This window comes from Anser anser (genome assembly GCF_964211835.1).
Source record: "Anser anser genome assembly, chromosome: 5".
Lineage (NCBI taxonomy): Eukaryota > Metazoa > Chordata > Aves > Anseriformes > Anatidae > Anser > Anser anser.
Window position 1 is genome coordinate 7,683,869 of NC_139725.1, and position 19,353 is coordinate 7,703,221.

General features: G+C 36.8%; 1 protein-coding gene across 7 annotated transcripts in view; it reads right to left on the reverse strand.

Annotated features, from left to right (window-relative positions):
• The window catches only part of HIPK3 (homeodomain interacting protein kinase 3), a 74,248-nt gene that overhangs the window by 8,491 nt on the left and 46,404 nt on the right, over positions 1 to 19,353 (reverse strand). For all 7 annotated transcript variants that reach the window (XM_083837845.1, XM_083837846.1, XM_083837842.1 and 4 more), the window contains 10 exons: positions 13,064 to 13,187; positions 9,227 to 9,346; positions 7,330 to 7,416; positions 6,320 to 6,504; positions 5,394 to 5,553; positions 4,847 to 4,970; positions 1,885 to 2,006; positions 1,587 to 1,711; positions 1,325 to 1,486; positions 61 to 357 (listed from right to left, as the gene is read on the reverse strand). In XM_083837845.1, coding sequence (XP_083693971.1) covers positions 61 to 357; positions 1,325 to 1,486; positions 1,587 to 1,711; positions 1,885 to 2,006; positions 4,847 to 4,970; positions 5,394 to 5,553; positions 6,320 to 6,504; positions 7,330 to 7,416; positions 9,227 to 9,346; positions 13,064 to 13,187 — 1,506 coding nt within the window. The remainder of the gene's footprint in view (positions 1 to 60; positions 358 to 1,324; positions 1,487 to 1,586; positions 1,712 to 1,884; positions 2,007 to 4,846; positions 4,971 to 5,393; positions 5,554 to 6,319; positions 6,505 to 7,329; positions 7,417 to 9,226; positions 9,347 to 13,063; positions 13,188 to 19,353) is intronic.

Consider the following 19,353-nt stretch of genomic DNA (forward strand, 5'->3'; position numbering starts at 1 on the left):
AGCTGTGTTAAGGCAGATATATTAGGTAGAACCTTAATAAAAATAAACGTCAATTCTTACTCTCTCAGTGAATGTGTTCTTCCTAAGTCATCTTCATCAGTGTCACTGCTGATGGTGATCACACTGACTGCTGGGCTGGGGGAACCTGCAATGAAGATAGCCTGGCGCTGTTTGTTTGAAAGAGATGAATCAGGGTCCAGCCTGACCGACGCTTCACAACAGTTACTTTCCTGTCCTTCTGAGTTATGATTGTCCTGTGCTTCTATACAGCTTATTCTCTTCACAGCCTTCAGGTTAATTATCTTTGGAGATATAAAGGCTGAATTTTGGATATTGGTATTTTGTAACGCATTGCTCCTGTGAAGAAAACACACCAATTGATATTTTGTGAATATTTGCCAACAGATCCTAAAGCTGTAGTTTCAAAAAAAAAAAAAAAGTAGGCTAAAATACCAATTTTGTAAATTAATAAAAAGAAAAACTGTGATAAATAGTTGGCATTCATGATTTTATGAATGAAAATTCAGAAACATGCTAATAAGAAGCTAATCACAACACCCAGAATAAGATCTAAGACTGAATTTTGCAACAAAATTGAATACAATATATTGAAACCCCATTATTTTTACAAAGGAAAAAAGTTAAAGTCCCACTTGGGTGAAAAAAACAAAACCAAAAAACTAGCCAGGTTTCCTGAAAAGATTCTCCATTGAATCTCACCGAAAATAAAAGCTGATAGCCTCTGGATGAAATCCTTCCCTACCAAAGTTTTGCTGTAATCACCTTTTGTAACACGTTTTTTTTTCTGTTGTTGTTATTAAATGTCCCATACATTTGCAAAATCTTTGTATGGCATTGAGACATTAATTTGTTCAGCAAGCAGCTGAAGTATTTTTATTTTATTTTTTGCTACCAGCAAAAGAAAGACTGCTCTTACGACGATTAAGGCATACTGCAACCTTCATAGTATCTCTTTATTTTTAGTTCTCTAAACCTGATATTTCGTCATGCGTATAAGCTGAGGAATATCTCATTAGAGCTACCTCAGTATATTCTTACACCTTCCCAAAGGCAATAAAGACAACTTCGCTCTTATGACAGGCTCAGATTTACCAACAGGAACTAGAACCTCTTGCTACTGCATTTTTTTTCCCCATCTAGTCTGTATTACCAAAAATACTGAATAATCAGGGCAGAGAGAACACATTTTCCCAAAAGGCACTCCCCCCCCGCCCCAACATGCCACTTCCGCAGGACATTCCCCTGCTCACTGAACAGCAGTTTCAGATATACTATCTTTGAATGTTAGAAATATTCGACCAACCTGTTCTGACACAGTTTATTTCTCTTGGTAGCTGCAGGCTGAGGCCAGACAACATGTGCAATGCCCACACTAATTGGCTGAGGGGCAGACAAGGTTATCTGATGTGTTAAAAGAGGCTGTGGCATCATTGAATTATAATGGGTGCCCTGGGTAATCATCTTCCTGAGGAAAAATAAAGGAAAATTTAAACCATTTCCATTGCATCCATAGATCTTGTTAAACCAAAGCCAATAAAGTATTGCACAAAAATACATGGACTTACCCCCAGTCTCCAAGCCTTTGTGGGCCAGCCACAGGATCAGAAGCTAGAGATGTTGCAGGGACTGTCACTGGTGCTACTTGCTGCCATGCAGGAACCAGTATTTGCTGGGTATGATTTGACCATGTCTGTTGTGAAGCAGAGAAGACCTCATGACACAGGGAATGACTGAATTTATATTAGCTGATTGTAGTTCAACACAATACAGAAAGGAACTCTGCGGGGCATTATCAAAGCAATTTTCATTAAAATGTTTGCTAATAGTAAAACAAATAACATTTTTATTTTAAAGTAAGCTCACCTGAGAAAGGATTCCTGCTCGAATCTGTAGTGGTTGAATTGCATGGGCCTGGGTCACCAGTGGAACTGCATTATCCACCCTCAGGGAGAAACTTGTGGGTTTACTATGGTTTGTTGGAATTCCTATCAGGAAGAAAAACACATACATAAGCTTTAAGCAACGTATCAGCCTTGCATAACTTCACAGCAAAGTGCAAATATAAAGGATAATTTCACATTTCACTATTTTGCCTTGATGTGTCTATGATCTAATTCCATAATTTATACTTTTCAAGCCAAATAAATATCAATATAACTCTTAAAAGATTTTTGTACCAGTACTTATCTGCACAAATATTTGATGCTCTAATTTCCAAAAAGAATTGCCAATAGTTACTATTTGAAAACAGACTACTACGAAGTGGAATGACTTTGGCAGAAGGTTTTGCAGAGCGAAGCATTTTACTCTTCATCACAAATTACATAAAAAGTATTTGCAAAGCAGCAGACAAAAGCAAAAACGAATTCCAAAGCTTCTCACCGCTGACTTCTGCACTTCTCACACACACCATTTCCAACTAGCCAAAAAACATTCCTCCTAGCTCTTACATTACGCAAAGCCACATGTATGATACCCCTGTTTGTTACCATCTCTTTTGTGGGAAACAACATAAAATTTTCTGTGTATGCCATCAGATATTTTCAGTAGAGTCCATAATCCTGTCAAATCCTCCTTGTATCAAAACAATGCAAGCTGCAGTACTGTTACCACAAGGGCATAAGAGTAAGAAAATGCATCTCATGCTGTACATAGATTTCACTATTGTCACAGGAAACTCACAGACAGAAATATAGCAATGCTACAACTAACAAGTTTAAGATAACTTGTTAAACTAAAATGAAAGACTTCTTTTAAACAGATATTGCAACACAACAGCTATGACTAAAGAAAACATTGGCTAGAAGAATACACTAATTTAATATTCTAATGCCACTTTGCATCTTGTGGCTGCTTGGAGGTAACTACTAAAGAAAACTAAACTAAAGATTAAATGTGTTTTGTGATCTTTAAAATACAGGATGAAGGAAAATCTTCAACTAATATAATACTATCATGTTATAAAACAACACTAAGTAATCACCATGCAGTTAAAAGCCTTGAATTTTGGAATGTTGTTGATTAATTTTTTCAACGCAGACACCTAGAACATCAACATCTTAACTCTGCCAGGAGTAGCAAGACTTAGCACTCGAGATACTTGATAGAGCAGCCAAACAGAAAACTTGAAGCGGTGCCAGGTACCATTAATACCCCTTTCCCATACCAGCAACTCAGCTTGTCACCTATGTGATGAAGCCAATATATTCCTTTCTTTCAAGCTGTAGTAGAACTTCAATTTGGACATTTATCATCACACTAAGAATAGAGTATATAGATCACAGAGAAAGTATTTGCCCATACTGTTTCCTTTTCTATAATCACTTTATTCATCTCAATATAATCAAAACAGTAGGGTTTTTAAATTGTGGAATACGCCCTTGTGCAAAGCATATACAAATATATAGGGAATGATTTAGCTGTATTAGGTATGCTCAGAAGAAAGTCTGTATGAAGCTATGCATTTAGCTCATGTAGCCTCTGACACCGTGCACAGTGAATACTCAAAGCTTTCTAAAGTTTCTGGAATCCAAGATAGAAGCAGCCACCACAAATAACATTGAAGTCTCTTGTATCTGTTTTTACCTGAAAAGATAAAGACTTCCTGGGCTATAAGTTCAGGGAGAAAGTAAGGAGAAGTCTGAAAATCATTCTAAGAAAAACCTACTTGCAATAAACTATCATTTCAAGGTCTGATCTCTACAACAAAGGTCAACATTACCAAGACAGATAAATCTCATCTTTGGAGATGGAAGACTAAAATCAAGCTAAGTTAATAACAATAACAACAACTACCTTTCCCTCTCCATAAATGACTGTCACTAGGTTAAGAAAGGCTGTTTTTCATCAGCTCCTCTCTGATCAGTCCTTTATAAACAACAACAACAAGATTTTTCTAAATGTGTTCTAAGAAATTTTTAAAGATTCCTCAAACAGTAAGACCCATGTTTGCATGATGCAAATGCATTTGTTTGGGGAAAAAGAGGTCACCAGCTTTACCATGCATCTTTCCAGAGATGCATATCCTTATCTGGTCATATTCTATAACTATGGAAATGCTTTTCTGCCGGCATTTCCACCTCATGGTTTTCCAAATGTTTCCGATAATTAAGCCTTCAACTAATTATTTGTTTCAATAAATAGAAAATTGTATACTTAAATCAAATCTTATCCCTGTTAATAAAGGGAGTTCTGCCAAGCTGCCCTTTCCTCCTCGCAGCACAATGCAATCAAAACTCACAAAGATTTAGTTAGATGTTTTTCAACCCTCAGAAAGTTGCAACAGATCTATCTAGTTGTCCTGGTTTATCTTAACCATAGGACAGCAAATGTGAGTACTGCTTACATAGGACAGCCGCATCCTTAAATGAAACCCTGAGTTTCTACATAGTTTATTAAACATTCGCTTGCATGTCCAATTAACAACAACAACAATCCAGATAGATTTATCACAAGAAGTGTTCTATTTTGTTATCCTTATCCCTACAGTATTCTAAGAATGTAGTTGCAGAGAAAACAACAGTACTCTCCTCATCTTTCTCACTTCTTCTCAAATTTTATTTTAGAATACCTTTCTTTCTTGCTGTAGAATCCACACTGCATCTCTCTGTTTCATCCAAGATATAAGCATATGTGTGCATATACATATATGTATGTGTGCGCACAGAGAGAGCTCAATTTATCCGGTTCTGACCCTTACACTTCTTTTTAATGACAGAACTGTTTTAATAAATAGTTTATGTGGATATCATGGAAAACTCAAATACAACTAACAAGAGACAACAATGCTTGTATTTCAGGAACTACTGATTACGGTTAAACATACCTTGAATAGTCGGAGGACATATAATCAACGCCTGCTGGAAAACATCACTGCAACCAAACTGAGCAGTTCCTGCCTGCAGTGGTATCCCTTGGTGCAAAACTGAATGGGCAGATGCAGTTAATGCCTAAGGGAACAGATTCAACACAGACAACATTATAATTGTGACGATGTCCCCCTGGCTAATATAATAAACAGCTAAAATAATTTATAAAAGTGAGTTTCAAATACGTTTCACAGGAAGCAATCCCGTTCGGCCACGGGAGGGCACTATAATACAGCAGTGCTTTACTACTATGCCTTTTTTTACTTTACTATTAGGACAATTCCAGCTTGTCACTTGATTTTGAAACATACTGGATTCTGAAGTTTGGGGGGTTTGTTTTGGGGGGTGGGGAGGTGTTTTTGCTGTTGTTGTTTTAAATGAACACTAAGAAAAAAATGAAAGTATAAGAGAGCAGTTTGTCACTTATCAGATATACATTTTTCAGTTACAAAAATAATTAAGAGAAACACCATTAACTGAGTTTTTAATACAAAAATGTTTTACCTGGCTTCTTACTGGGCCAATTTTGGTGAAGTTTGCAGTCAGATTAGCTGCACTGCCTGAGGCAACTGGTCTCATAAGTGATGTTTTATTGCGGTTGCTTAAGTCATACAAATTTGATCTGCATTTGCAAACATCCATGATGTGAAAACAGGACTTTACTCTATTAAAAACAGAAAACAGTAAGTTGCCTTAATTAGAATTATATGCAACTTAAATGTATAAAACAAGTATATGAAACAAGAAAAAAAGTTCAAAGCCCACAATTCTCAGTTTCATGGAACGGCATCATTAACAGAAGTAGAAAAAGAAATGACTATGTGAATGTCATGCCCTTTTAATGCATATTTATTAAGAATAAGTACATTTAAAAAAACCTGCTATTTTCTGCTCCTTGCATCTAACATCATTTTCCAACAACTGGGTACAAGCAAGGAAGATATTAAGCTAAATGGATGAAAAGCTCTTTCCTTCCCTGAAACGCTTGCACTTCAGGAAATCCACACCAAAAGATCTAGGTCTAGGACCGCAAGAACTTTCAATATATTCCATATTAACCAAGGCACAAAAGAAAGTATCTGAGATGTTCATTTCAGGAACAAGTGCCTATCCTAGCTCTCATACCTGATAGGAGTTAAGGTTCTTCATACCTCTAAGAATCAAACCCAAATTTCCGCAGTGCTGGAATTTTATAACCTAAGCATATAAATGATCATTTAAAAATCTGTTGTTCTAAGTGTTACTTTTCAGAAAAACACACATCTATTCAGTTTCTTTGACCTAGTAGATCTATCTAATATTGCAAGCACTTGCAAGAATTCTCTAAGATGTTACAGAAATGACTAACGAATTTTTTTCTTTGACAGCAGACGAAACAACAGTATTGCACATATGAATAAGAGAGATTTAAAACAGGTTTTGTTACATACTGGTTGCTATGAGGAAAATCAAGGAGGTGCTTCATGGTAACAAAAGAATGGTTCAGGGTCTCAGCTGGAGTGATTCTTAAATCAGCATCAATCAGCAACATTTTCTTCAACAGACTGACAAACTCCCTCCTATCTGCTTTCTCTGCCAACAGGTCACTTCCTTCCAAATCCATCACCATGTTCACCTACCATTGAACAAAACAGTCAGATAGAAGACATGCACATTAGTTTGCCTCCTCCCATTACCGCTTTCTGCTTTAAAATACTAAAATTCAATGAGTGTACTGTGTTGGACAAGGTGAATTAGCTAGATTATCCAAATAGGGATGGCTTGGAATTAGTATTATTCCCCTTGTACTCTCCCCAGCAAAAAGACAAAACAGGAAGATTTCAGTCTGGGATCTGAAACTTAAAAGTTAGATTTGGGATGGAGATCTTTATGTGGTCTAACTTAAAACTACAGAGATAATCTTCAAAAATAATTTCAAACGTGTATTAATGGCAATCTTGAAAAAAAGATTTTAACTTTTCAGGATATTAAAGAGGTTGAGAAGTTTCCTTTTGTTATTGACCAGAGAGGTATAAAGCTCAAGAAAAGCGAGGAAACTGTTTTGTTTTCAACAAAAAAAAAATAAAAAGTAAAAGACGACTTATACTGAAAATTACATTGCTGATACAGCAGCATCCCCATAAGTTGTTCCTTTATCCAGGATGGCAGATGTGATAAAAGAGAAAATACACATTACATATAAAAAGTAAAAGGTTCCACACATACACAAGAACAAGTGCCATTGCTTAACACACACGGTGACAAAGGAACATCTTTATAAAGATGGACTGACACAGCTGGACACTTCCTCAGTGCAACATACGCAAATAAGAACGGTTAGGATCAATACAAAATACATGATCATCTAAAAGTTTTTTTCCTCAAAACTACTAAAACATTTGAAAAATCATTATTCATTCTCATCAGTCCTTTTGCAAAGGAAGAAGGTTTTAATACTCACATGCACTATATCATCCAAACTGTTGAAAATATACTTCCTGGCCTCTTTAGACTTCATACCTGTCTCTGCCTCATGCTCTTCCAAAGTCTCAAAAAAAGAAAAGGAAAGCTGAGTTTAGAAGCTGGCAATAAAGGACACTTCCAGCTAATTTTAAATATTTATTGGCCTAATAAGCCTGTTTAACAGGAAAAAAAAGTGTATTTGACTTCTTTGTATGAAATACAAAACTACTAAATTTCACATATGAACTACCCCAATACTGGATTACAACAGATGGTTTGTAAATCATAGAGGAAGTATTAAAAACTTAATCAAAAACTTGGTTAATGAAACTCTGAGTGCTTATATATATATGTATATATATTATTTTATATATACATAGGTATAGAATACAAGTAACAGGAAAGCTGTGATATTTATTTCCTTAAACTCAGACCTTTAATTCCAAACAGCAGCAACATCACTAAAAAAATCAGATAGCCTTGGTTCAATTTCTATGTGCTTTGTCTTTTGTTATTTTTATACTTTTATTCACTTGCACAACAGGTAGCATAAGTACTTTAAATACTGAAGTATGAAACATGCAGTTAAATCCTAAAGAACTAATTTCATCAGTTATCAGAGACTTATGAGATGAAATATCCCTTTCTGTTAGAATTTTCCTCCTTCAATACAGACCAGTAGACAGGTTTTGTTTTAAGAGCCCATGTTGCAGGACATAAGTTAGGACTGCATGGAAAATTTTTTAGCATACAAATTACAGAAAAGTTTCTGAAATAACTTTGAGAAAAACTGTGAGTAATGACCAGTGGTCCATACCAAAACTTCTTTCTTCCCCCAAAACATCATTTAGCCTGATGGGAGAATTTTAACTTCTGAAAGTGAACAAGTCCTGAACCTGAGGAGGGCTGCTCGCAGAAAGGACTCGTTCAGATTCCCTGATAGAGAAAAGCTAGATGTACCTTCGCCATGTAATGATCAAGTGTGTGGGGACAAAAAAAAAGAAAAAAAAACACAAAAAAGTGGTATAACCACAGCCGTGTAATCAGAGGCTCCTTTTACCAGCTGACCCCAGCAGTATTCCTCCACATTGGAAGCCAACCTCGGCTACTCAGCCCGATACGTGCTGCGGATTTACCAAGCTGCTGTGGGAAGTTATGCAATCTGCGCTTTCAGCTTGTCAGCTGTTTGTTATTTCAGAGGTCTTATGCCAACAGTAACTGCTTCATTACTCTGCCAGTCCTCTGTAAATTCCGTGGAACAGTAACATGAAGCAATTTTATTTACCAAAAAGAATCTTTGCCTAGGAAGTTATAACTGTTTATGGCCAGTGTGCGGTAATGTTCCTTAAAGAGAAGCAAGATGGACAGGTCACAAAAACACATATTTTTGTCTACTTTCACTCTACTGTAATTTTCAGCCAAAGGCTGTTTCAGTATGACATCTGAAGTGAATCAAACTGTTTCTTAGTCTCCTTTCTCCTAGGACTTTTGGTCCCCAAACCAGTTCTGAAGAAGATTTAAGAGTGGCTTGGGCCTGAGAGACAAATTCTTCAAAGAGGAGTGGAAATCTGTGCCCAAGCAAGAGTCATTTCATGCCTCATGAGATACAAGGCTTACTTTGAATCCCATGCTGCAACCAGGCACGCGTGCACTTGCCTCCCAGCCTCCAGCAGCCTGGGAGTTGCACAAAATGTGCCCCCGGTTAAGAAACAGAGGCACAAATTCAGAGTGCTGGTTTTCAGGAACAGTGTGGGGAACGGAAAAAACAGAAGGGATACAGAGTGGGGACAGACAAACAAAAAAATCACAGGAGAATGGGAGGGAGCTAATGGTATTGTAGTAAATCTTGGCCTCTTTCGTTTCTCTGCTGTTTGCTGCTATATTACATTGATTACCTTTAATCTCCAACTAGAATATGGTGCATCAGTTTCTCTACAGAAAAATCTTGCAGTTTTCGTCCCCATGCTTAACAACTGCTCTCCTGGCAAACCTTGAGTCTGAGAAATATAACGAATCTGAGGAAGAAAAGAGAAACATGGCGAATAATTTAGCTCTCATTTTCAAAATCTGATCCACACAAGTTAAAAAAAAAAATTCATTAGAAAAAATAACAAAAAGAACCTACAGTTCATCAATTACATCTTACACGGGAGGAAAACCTAACACTGAATGCTTGATAGTGCTCTCTCACTCTCTTAGAGGGAGCTATACATAAACAAACCTCTAAACTGACCGATATAAGCAAGCTTTTCAAGTTCAGTCACAGAAAAAAGGACCTGGGGGAATGGCTGTCATTACCTCCTCAACCCACTCAAATCCTAACTATAATGCGTTAATTCTACATAGGAAAATTAGCACAAGAGCTTTGCTTGCGTACAGAAGTTGAATGATTTTTTTGGCGTATTCTCATTATACAACTCTATGAAATCTTTTACATGTGCTGTTTTCATTGTATTATTGCCTTTTACACATCTAACACGTGCATTTCAAGCAAATGTTCCACGTAGAAAGGGGGTGCACTCCAACCTCTTAGTCTCAGAAATTTACTATTGAGTTCAATAGGAAAGGACTGTACTTGTCTGAAATAGATGCTTTTGTCCATCGAAATGCTTATCATGCATTTATTTTGGAAGATAATTGGGCACAGTCGCACGCCACGTGCCTGCACAGTGTGGGGCTACCCCTGGAGAACACGTAGTGGCTGGAAAATAGCAGAAGGGAAGAAAAAGAAAACACAAGGACAGGGCATTGAAATACCCTGAACCAGAAACCAGGAGAGCAGATGAGTTCAATGGAAAACAAAGGATTTGGGAGCCAGGAACATCTGAGAGGAAGAAAACTGATGGGAAATAGAAAGGAAAGGTATGCACAAGGCTTCTGCTGAAAAATAAACAGACCAAAATAGGCAAGAACTGAAGGCAATGCTGCCAACTTTTGATATTTAGTATCCTCCTTAATTCTCTATATCAGGGAATAAAGAGAAACCCAGTCTGACCATAAATGTTTCTAGATCATGTAGTTATTACCTAAGCCCACTATAAAGTCTTAGAAATTAGGAGGGAAAAAAACCTAAGCTCATTATAAGGTCTAAGAAATTAGGAGGAAAAAGACTATGTATTAGTTCAAAAATTTAACATTTAAGCACCTGGGCTTCTTTTAATAAGCATTAAAGCTCAGAAGACATGGCTATTTCCCACTAAGAAGTGCAGCTGTTACTAGACAGAATCTAAATAAAGATAACAACTCTGAGTTTACTTTCAAGGACTAGCTTCTTGGTTGTCATATACCAGGAGGACAGGGAGAATTCAGCATAATGCACTTGCCCATTCATTAACTAGGTGACATACACCACACAGCGTGAGGAAGGGAATTTCCTTGAAAGCCATCTCCTGCAGTTGCTGTACTTGCATACACTGAGTAAAACACTACAACAAATTTCTCTGAAGCCAATTTTGCAGCCCTGCCTAAACACGATGACAAGCCTGCCTAAAGCAAGGCAATCGCTGGCGGTGCAGAAGAGGTGAGAGCTCCTCCTCCAACCAGGATCCTCTGGTGTGAGGACCACGCAAGTTGATAGACGAGTTCTCAAATGATGCTTCTAGCAACCTCGAATGATATGTTTGTCTTTAACTAAATGCCTTTTAAACTCAGTATTCATTTGGGAAGCAAGCAGCGAAACGTTACATGCCTCAAGATTTACCCCCAGTCCACGTAGTTCTTGCTGTGAACTACAGCACCCTGGAAGGTGGCTGCCCTCAGTGACCATGCTATTTATTCACACTGTATGGTGGCACCTGGGGGTCAAGCCACATTTCCCCCAGGCCTCCAACTGTGAGAGGCAAGTGACACGAGCACGCTGTTGTAACGACTGTTCTGCCTAAAACTGAGAAAAACAGGACTAACAAGCGCTCTGCTCACCGTACTAAACTGCCTTTCGTTTGTCTGTGTTTCGTAGACAACAAGATGGCTGCAGTGCAAGGGGGAAAAGAAGGTGCTTTTTTGGGTTTTGTCTTCTTTTTTTTTTGAACTAAAATTCCCTACTATTCTAAAAAGACTCCTAGTGATGATATTGAGCTTTATGCTTTTACTGCTCTCTGTGCAAGAGTCAGAGGCTCTCAGCTACGGATGCCGGCTGGCACATATTAGTTAACAGTCTGTGCTGGTCCCATCATGAAGAATCGTGAGTTAATTTAAGGAAAGAATTAGGACACGGGCAGAATTTTCCACCATTCAAATCCCAATTTCATCTTAAGTGACCAGTGGTGTGGTCCACTGCCACATTATACATCCAGGAGAAACATCTGCCTGTATCTGGCATCACGATCGGAAGACCATGAACTAGGGTTACAGCTTCCTGCTTCCTCACCCACAGCAGCACCCTTTTCAACAGCTATTTACAGCAGTACAGGGGCAATAACAGAGGTAATTCTTGAAAAGGATCAAAATATTCAATTTCCAATGTCCAGATCTTCTTCTGCAGTTTCTTTTAAAACTGCAAATAGGTTTGCCAAGCTCTTACAAATTTTTAAGACAGCATTTCAAATTATTTCCAAAACAAGTGTCTTCACTTTTTCCTTAAAGGAAACAGTAAATTATACTGCTGATAGTTGTTTCCTCTTTCCTTCTCCATTTTAACAGCAATACACTGCATAAATGTCTTCTAAATACTGGTCAAAGTCAACCCATGTTCCATTCATAGCTCACTTCCTACCCAGGAAGCATTGAACTTCATGTAAATGAGGGAAACAGAAAAATGAAATGTTACCAAAATCAACACAAAATCAATATATTCCCTTACAGTTATTTTAAAAAAAGTATTTTTGGAAAGGTAAGTCTGGTCTGGAAGCACAGGGAGCCAAAAGCCCACAATATGAAGACCAGGATCAGAAAAACTTAACATTTTGGAGGAACTGCTCCTAAACTGAATGTTGAATCAAACATGTAGAAGTTAATAAATAATAAGCCAGTGCCATTACAATCTGGATTTTCAGTAGCCTTCTTCACTTTCAAAGTTCAAAAATTGATTGCAAAATCAGAGTTCTGGTTATGTTCTTTCCAAATTTCCACATTATGCTAGAAAATAAGACCCCTCTAAATATTTTAAATGGTAATTGTTCTACAGCTTTCATTAAAAACATTTTTTTTTGAAGTCAGTTCACTAATGCCAAAGGTGTCAGTAGCTGAAAACACCAACATTGTAAAGGCACAGCTTCAACACCTTCAAGGTTTACCATTGCATATATACAGCATTCTTACAACAGTTGATTCTAGTTCCTCATGAAGTACAGTCTTTTAAATCTTTGAGCTATGTTGGATGGATTTCCAAGAAAGCATCACAAAGAGTTCAGAAGACAACTAGTTCTGACGTCTGAACAGGTATTCCAGAATCAACCCCATTTATAGCAATTCAAAGAAAGATTATAATGCAATAACGGTGGCCACAAACTTCAGTTTCCATCAGAAAAAGCAGTTTCAATACCAACATCTATTTTGCAAGATACAGGGGAAAAAATGAAAATCAAATCAGAAAAGCAGCATAATATACAGTTCAGTCTAGAAACAGGAATTGTATTTCTAGGGCAGTCATTAGGACTAGATTAAAAGCATTGAACAGACTTGAAGAAATACTACTTAATAGGAGATGTTATTAACATTTGAAATTCTGGGTCTAAGGATGTGAAATTCTTAAGTTGCATAAAATATGCATATGCTTGGGAAAGTTTTTCTACTACCTGGTCATATTCCAGTGCTCCTGGGTACAGTGGCCATCCAAGAAACAGCTCTGCAATCACACACCCTAACGACCACATGTCTATGGCTTCACAAAACGGCAATCCCAGTATGATCTCTGGTGCTCTGCAAATCAAACATGGTTACTGAATGTTTTCCTTAGGGAAAAATAATAATTCAATAATCCAACATGACAAAAACATCTATTATTTGAAAATACAGACTAATCACTTCGTTAAAATCGTAGCGTCAAAGAATGCATTTTTCTTTATCTAGGTAATCTGTAGTAAGATTTTTATAGCTTCAAGGTGTTTTTTTCCTACCAATATCAGTTTTCTAGATACATTAAAATAACCACTATGCCTGAAAAACAGAATTCAACTGATTCAACATTTTTGCCTTTTCTCCAGCATGTCCTGAACAATTCATCTGATCAGTGCTGTATGCCTGTAACTATACTCTAAACACAATATACTGATTTATCTCAAAAAACAGAATTTTTTTTATCTGAAAATACACTTGCACACTTTCAAATTGGACAGTATGCTGAAAGCTATTTAAAATACCAATATAATTACATAACTGTAAATCCTTTATGCACTCAGATTTATACAGATTGATCAATTTTTAAATCACTTAAATGAAGCTAAAGCACTTGCTAAATAGACCAGGTTTTATTTTTCCCACGTAAAACAAATTTGAATTATTTACACAACACCATTTGGATTTATTTCTGTACTCAACAACTTGAAAAATTGGTATTGACACAGCTGTTAAGGTGTTGTTGCTTTTTTTTTTTTTTAACATTTCTGTTCACACCTGAAAAAAACTAAAGTATTCCATAGAAATCAGCATTTCTGTTCACACTGAACAAAACTGAAGTATTCCATAGAAATCAGCTGTAATTATATTTGCTCTTTTTAAACTTTCCCCCAGTTCCTTCAAACTATAATGTGATTTGATTTTAAAATACGGAATCTATTGTTAGCTTAGCATGCGATAGAACAGTATGAAGGTGATTAAACCAACACAATAATTCATGTTACAACCGGGCAGAACAGTAGCATTCAACTGACCACATCAATTGTTGCTGAGAAAAATCATAATTGCTCACCTGTGTAAAAGCTTAAAAAATTTATACTTCAGCACGTGCTGCTGTATCATTTTAACATTCCAAAAATAAAATGAACCTCTGAACAGACTAAATTCCCATATATCTCATTTATCTTCTTTGGCATTTACCTTTAACAAAGTATTATTTAATTCACAGAAATTTACTATATAGGGAAGAGATTTCTATTTCCATGCCATGTTGGAACAAATTCCTAATTCATACTACACTGAGACACAACTATTTTGGATAGTAACCCAAGAACTAAAATATTTTCTTCACTTTTGACATACCTATTTCCTAAATGAGGTGACGGCTGGTGCTAGGAGTACTTCTATGTACCTATGAGCTCTGACTCCAGACCCGCACGTGCTACAGCTTAAGCCTGCCAAACTTGGCTCCAAGGAAAGATATTCACCGCCATGGGAAAGGCTCCTGAAATTCTGCCCCATCTTTGACCAGCAAAACCCCCCTATCTTCTGCTACAGGAAAAGTCTGAGACTTTCCACCAATAAGGAAGTTCACAGGACAGGATATTCTGTTAAATATTTACGCACTTTCCACTCATGCCAATGCTTCACTTCTCCCTCTAGTCACAAACTGGTTTGGATGCAATCATATGAAGGATAAATCTTGTCACTAGCAGGGAAACTAGAGAGGCTCAGTTTTCTACTGTGTTCAAAGATTTGATTACATTAAACTTCTAGAGATCAAACATATGTGGTTTTGCAATGCAGGATCATGACACTGCAGTAAGTATTAGCTAGTTTTGTTATCTGAGAAATAAATTTAATATATCTACATACCACAAGACTGGAAATAGCAGTAAGAAACGTCTGCTTTCAACGCTGGGATGGATGCCTCCCTGTGCACTGTTGTTATAGATCTCTGTGAAATATGCTTCCTTTTGTTGTATTATGTTACAGCTCTAAATAGTTAATGAATATACACAGAGCCTATGGATATAGCAGCTCTAACAAATGCTTGTGCTAAAATAAGCTCTTTAGAAACCTCTTATATTTACTCAACAGTTAATATGTGCACTGTATAAAAATAGCCACCGTCAGTCAGTCTGTCTCTCGTCTCTTTTGAGGGATAGGATTGCAAATAAAAGAAGGCTAAGGGTAGATACGATGACAAAAAACAGAAAGCTTTTACTGCATTTCAACACATAACCATCTCAAAGTTTTTCATGGGTACCAAGTAGTTCTGCGATACCAACAGAAGTGCGAACATGTCTGAGGAGCGGGGAGGAAAGAGCCGGGGCCCTCGCTGCCCTGAGACCAACGTGCTCCCAGACAGGGCTGCTGAGCACCCCGCTGCAGCTCAGAGAGCAAAAATTATCGTCACAGGAGCTTCAGGTGAAGATCACAAAGAGCTGTTATGCCACACACAATTAGAGTTTGCTGTTTCTCGGGTTCAGCTCCTACCACGGCCTAGTGCTGGCCCTTAAATGGTGCAACTGTCCCACACGTGATGGAGTTACGGGAGGGCTTTTACTGGTTTTGATTATGTTTAGATTGGTTTTAACCAGCTCAACTACTTTTAAAAAAAAGTTTGTCAGTCATTCTTGAAAGCCTTTTTTTTTTTTGATTAATTTTTTTTCAGTTACGCTCTATTTGGACAATTGAGGAGGAAACTGTTCAAGAAGCGGTATCATTCTTCCATTTTATTTTTTAAGATGATCCACACTTCTTTTTTATACAAGAAAAAATATTTTCATACACAGTTTAAAAGGAAAATATTATCATTCTTAACCACCACCACAGACATTAAACTAAACAGTCAGAACTCCAGACGTCCCAACACAGTCACTTTAACCTCAGATTACTCAAAAAAGGCTGTAAGATACCAGTACTACTCTCTCAAAATAAAACAGCAACAATGTGCACACTGCTGCTTGGTATCTACTAGGGGTGCCAAGATGCCCAGCACACCAGAAGCTACCACAGTCCCCAGCTTAAGCAATAACATCTGCTTTCCCATACCAAGGTATCAACAAGGAGTAGGCAACAATTTTCTAAAATTCTTAAGGGCATTAAATCTAGTACTTGAATGAAATTACAAGCAAGATTTTACAGCAAGCTAGCATGTTTTCTTCTTATCAATGTTATTTAAACATTAACTAAAGACATTAATGTAACAAAACATTTCATTTCAAATTTAAAATGCAACGTAACTATGCTGGAAAGTTTTGCTTTATTAAGCACTAATTCTTAGATGAACATATCTGGAGCATTTCATTTTCCCTTGACAAAGCACAGCTCAATTTGTCTCTCCTGAAGCAGACTTTTCCAACAACCGGAACTATTTAAGATGCAACATGCAAGTGAGGATTTGCTTCGGCCTCGTTTGGATAGTAACATCTCCAGTTGTTACATCACAGACCATGAACATAGGTACTATCCTATGTATTTCTTGTAAGTTTTATGAGGAAAGAAGCCACACGATGTGTTCTCTTAACTTCATCAGATGTTCTGGTCATTAAGCAAGTTAGCCACCTTACAATAAAGCAATAAAATAAACAAATTTGAAGAGAAGTGAAATAATTCCTCAAGGGAGGATTTAAAAATTATAAAATAAATCAAAACCTTAGCATAGCAACGGAAAAATCCCTCCAGCTTTTACAATGGTAACAAAGAAAAAAGAACAAGAAGCAGTCATATTAAAAAAAAAATCATGACAAAGCATAAGAAGTCGAGCTGTTTCAAATGATCATTACCTATAAAACTGTGGTCAGAAATCTAATTTAGAGCAACAAGTAAATGAAAAAGCTAAAAACCAACAGTTAACGTACATTCGAATTGAAGAACAGCATAAATTACAATAAATCAGCAGCTTCCTAGCACTGCTAATTTGCTTAAAAATTAGTTGAATGCAAGAATAATCTCTCAAATTTGTTCCCACTGACGGTCTCATAACAAACACACCCTCTCACATATCAAAGAAATCAGAATAAAGCAGTACATAAGGGTCTACCTATCTACTGTCTACCACATGCTATTACTTTATATACTGACCACCAGGGTTGGCACTCCTCAGACAGGTGAGGAGTACACGAACAGCCTTCCTCCCCCTCATGACTCCCACTCCTTTCAACATCTGATTTCTTTCCTGGACCAAAACCTTTAAATACCACCTATACTAACTTCCACACTAGAAGCTGAAGATCACAGTGCCTTATGAGGAAAAGAGAGCTACTTCCCCTCCCCAGGTGCTCTTTAAATATCCCAGAGATGCAGAACACTGGGAGTTCTGGCAGCGTTACCTATTACTAGGTTACCTCATTACCAGTTTTGCAATAAAATTCCTTTGAAATATGTTATTAAGTTTGCAATTTAAAGTACACCGAATAAGCATTTTCTCCATAAATTTTGGCTTCCAGATATTTGTATAGTTGAAGGCAAATGCAGACAACATTTGTAATATAAGCACGTAAGACAAAATTTATGCTCTCCTTGTATAAGCCTAACATTACTACCCCTACTTGCCACTGTTTCATGTGACAATGCCTAATAATTCATCTGCTCTGGATACAACACACTCATCATTATAATGAATACTAATGCAAAGAAGCCATCAAAAGGGCAGGAGATTTATCTTTTTTTGTTGAAGAGTGGTTGAAAGCCATCCTATTGATCAAGAGGACTCACGTAAATGAATCAGTTTTCAACAGCGACTGAAGTCAAAATAAATTACAAAACTGAGAACAGCACTTTTTCCACTACAACTACTAGCATAATACAAGCATATAATTCATGAAAGCAATAACCAGATATTGGTTGCAAGATATGTCATTCTTCTTCTAAAGACAGGAGGTCTAAGAGAACGATCAGATGCAGCGAAGAGTAATTCAAGATGGCAGTAGGCATTCTAACAAATAATCTCACATCCAATTCATATTCTTCAACTACTAGTCTATCACGAATGCAGAGGAGTGCACAGAGGAGTGCAAACCTTTCCAAGTAATCTGCAAGAACGTAGCAAGGATTCTAGGCTAGGGGGATCCAAATTCAAGCGTCAATATTCAATTTTTTAAAAAATATGCACACAAGTACAATTCAATGATGTGATAGATGCAATGGGACTGAACCATGTAGCGACAAAATTTGCGGATGACAAAGGATTTAAAGAACAGCTTCTTCTCTATTGTTTGTGATGGACTTCAGAAAGAATTTCAAATACGCAATTAGATCAACACCAGGACAGGCATTAAAGCATACATAGCAAACAGTAAAACATGGAAAAATAATGTAAATTATTCATTTATGAATTAGTTTCCCATAAGAATCGATACCTTACAAATCAGCCAGATTTCAGATGCAAAAAATGTAGACAACTTTACAGATTACTCACAAAAATATATTAAATTGGGACCAAAAGTAATCAGAATATCAATATATATTTTTAAATGACAAAGACGTATCCAAAATTATTATGTCTTATATAAAACTAGTGATATTCCCTCACCTTGAATAATGTGTGTTCACTTTTGAATTCTGTGTTCAGTTTTGGTCACCCCCATCTGAAAAAGGATACATCAAATAGAAAAGACGCAGAGAAGGACAATATAAATTAAAGAATTGAAGAGACTTAGGCACAAGAAGAAATCCTGATTAGAACTATATAGCTTCAGGAAAGGACGAATGAGCAGTAACGTTACTCAAGTTATATAAAATAACAGAAAAGAATGGGCAGGTCTTTCTATTGCCCTGCCTCACTCTAGATGACCAAGGAATCCCCCAGTCCCTTTGAGATTAAGGACTGATGCAAATACAAAAATACTGTTGTTTTTTTGTGTGTGTGTGTGTGTTGTTGTTGTTGTTGTTGTGTTTTGGTGTGGTTTTTTTTTCCTCTTTTGTTAAGCCAGAATTAAATTAGTCTTTGAATCGTGGGCAATGATTGAGGTAGAATATGTTAATAATATTAAGGAACGGATTGACAGAAAAAATAGCCACAATCTCTCTAGATTAAATTATAAGGTTCATATTAATGTACAATAAAACCAGCCATTAACTGGGTAGAGTTGGACAAAACACATAAGGTACTGAAGTGAAACCTTCTGTTAAGGTAAATTTTCTTGAACAAAACACCAGGGTACATAGTCCATGGGTCTGACACATACATGTTTCTAATTTTCTACATATTAGAAACACTATTGATTCACAAAGATAAGAGTTA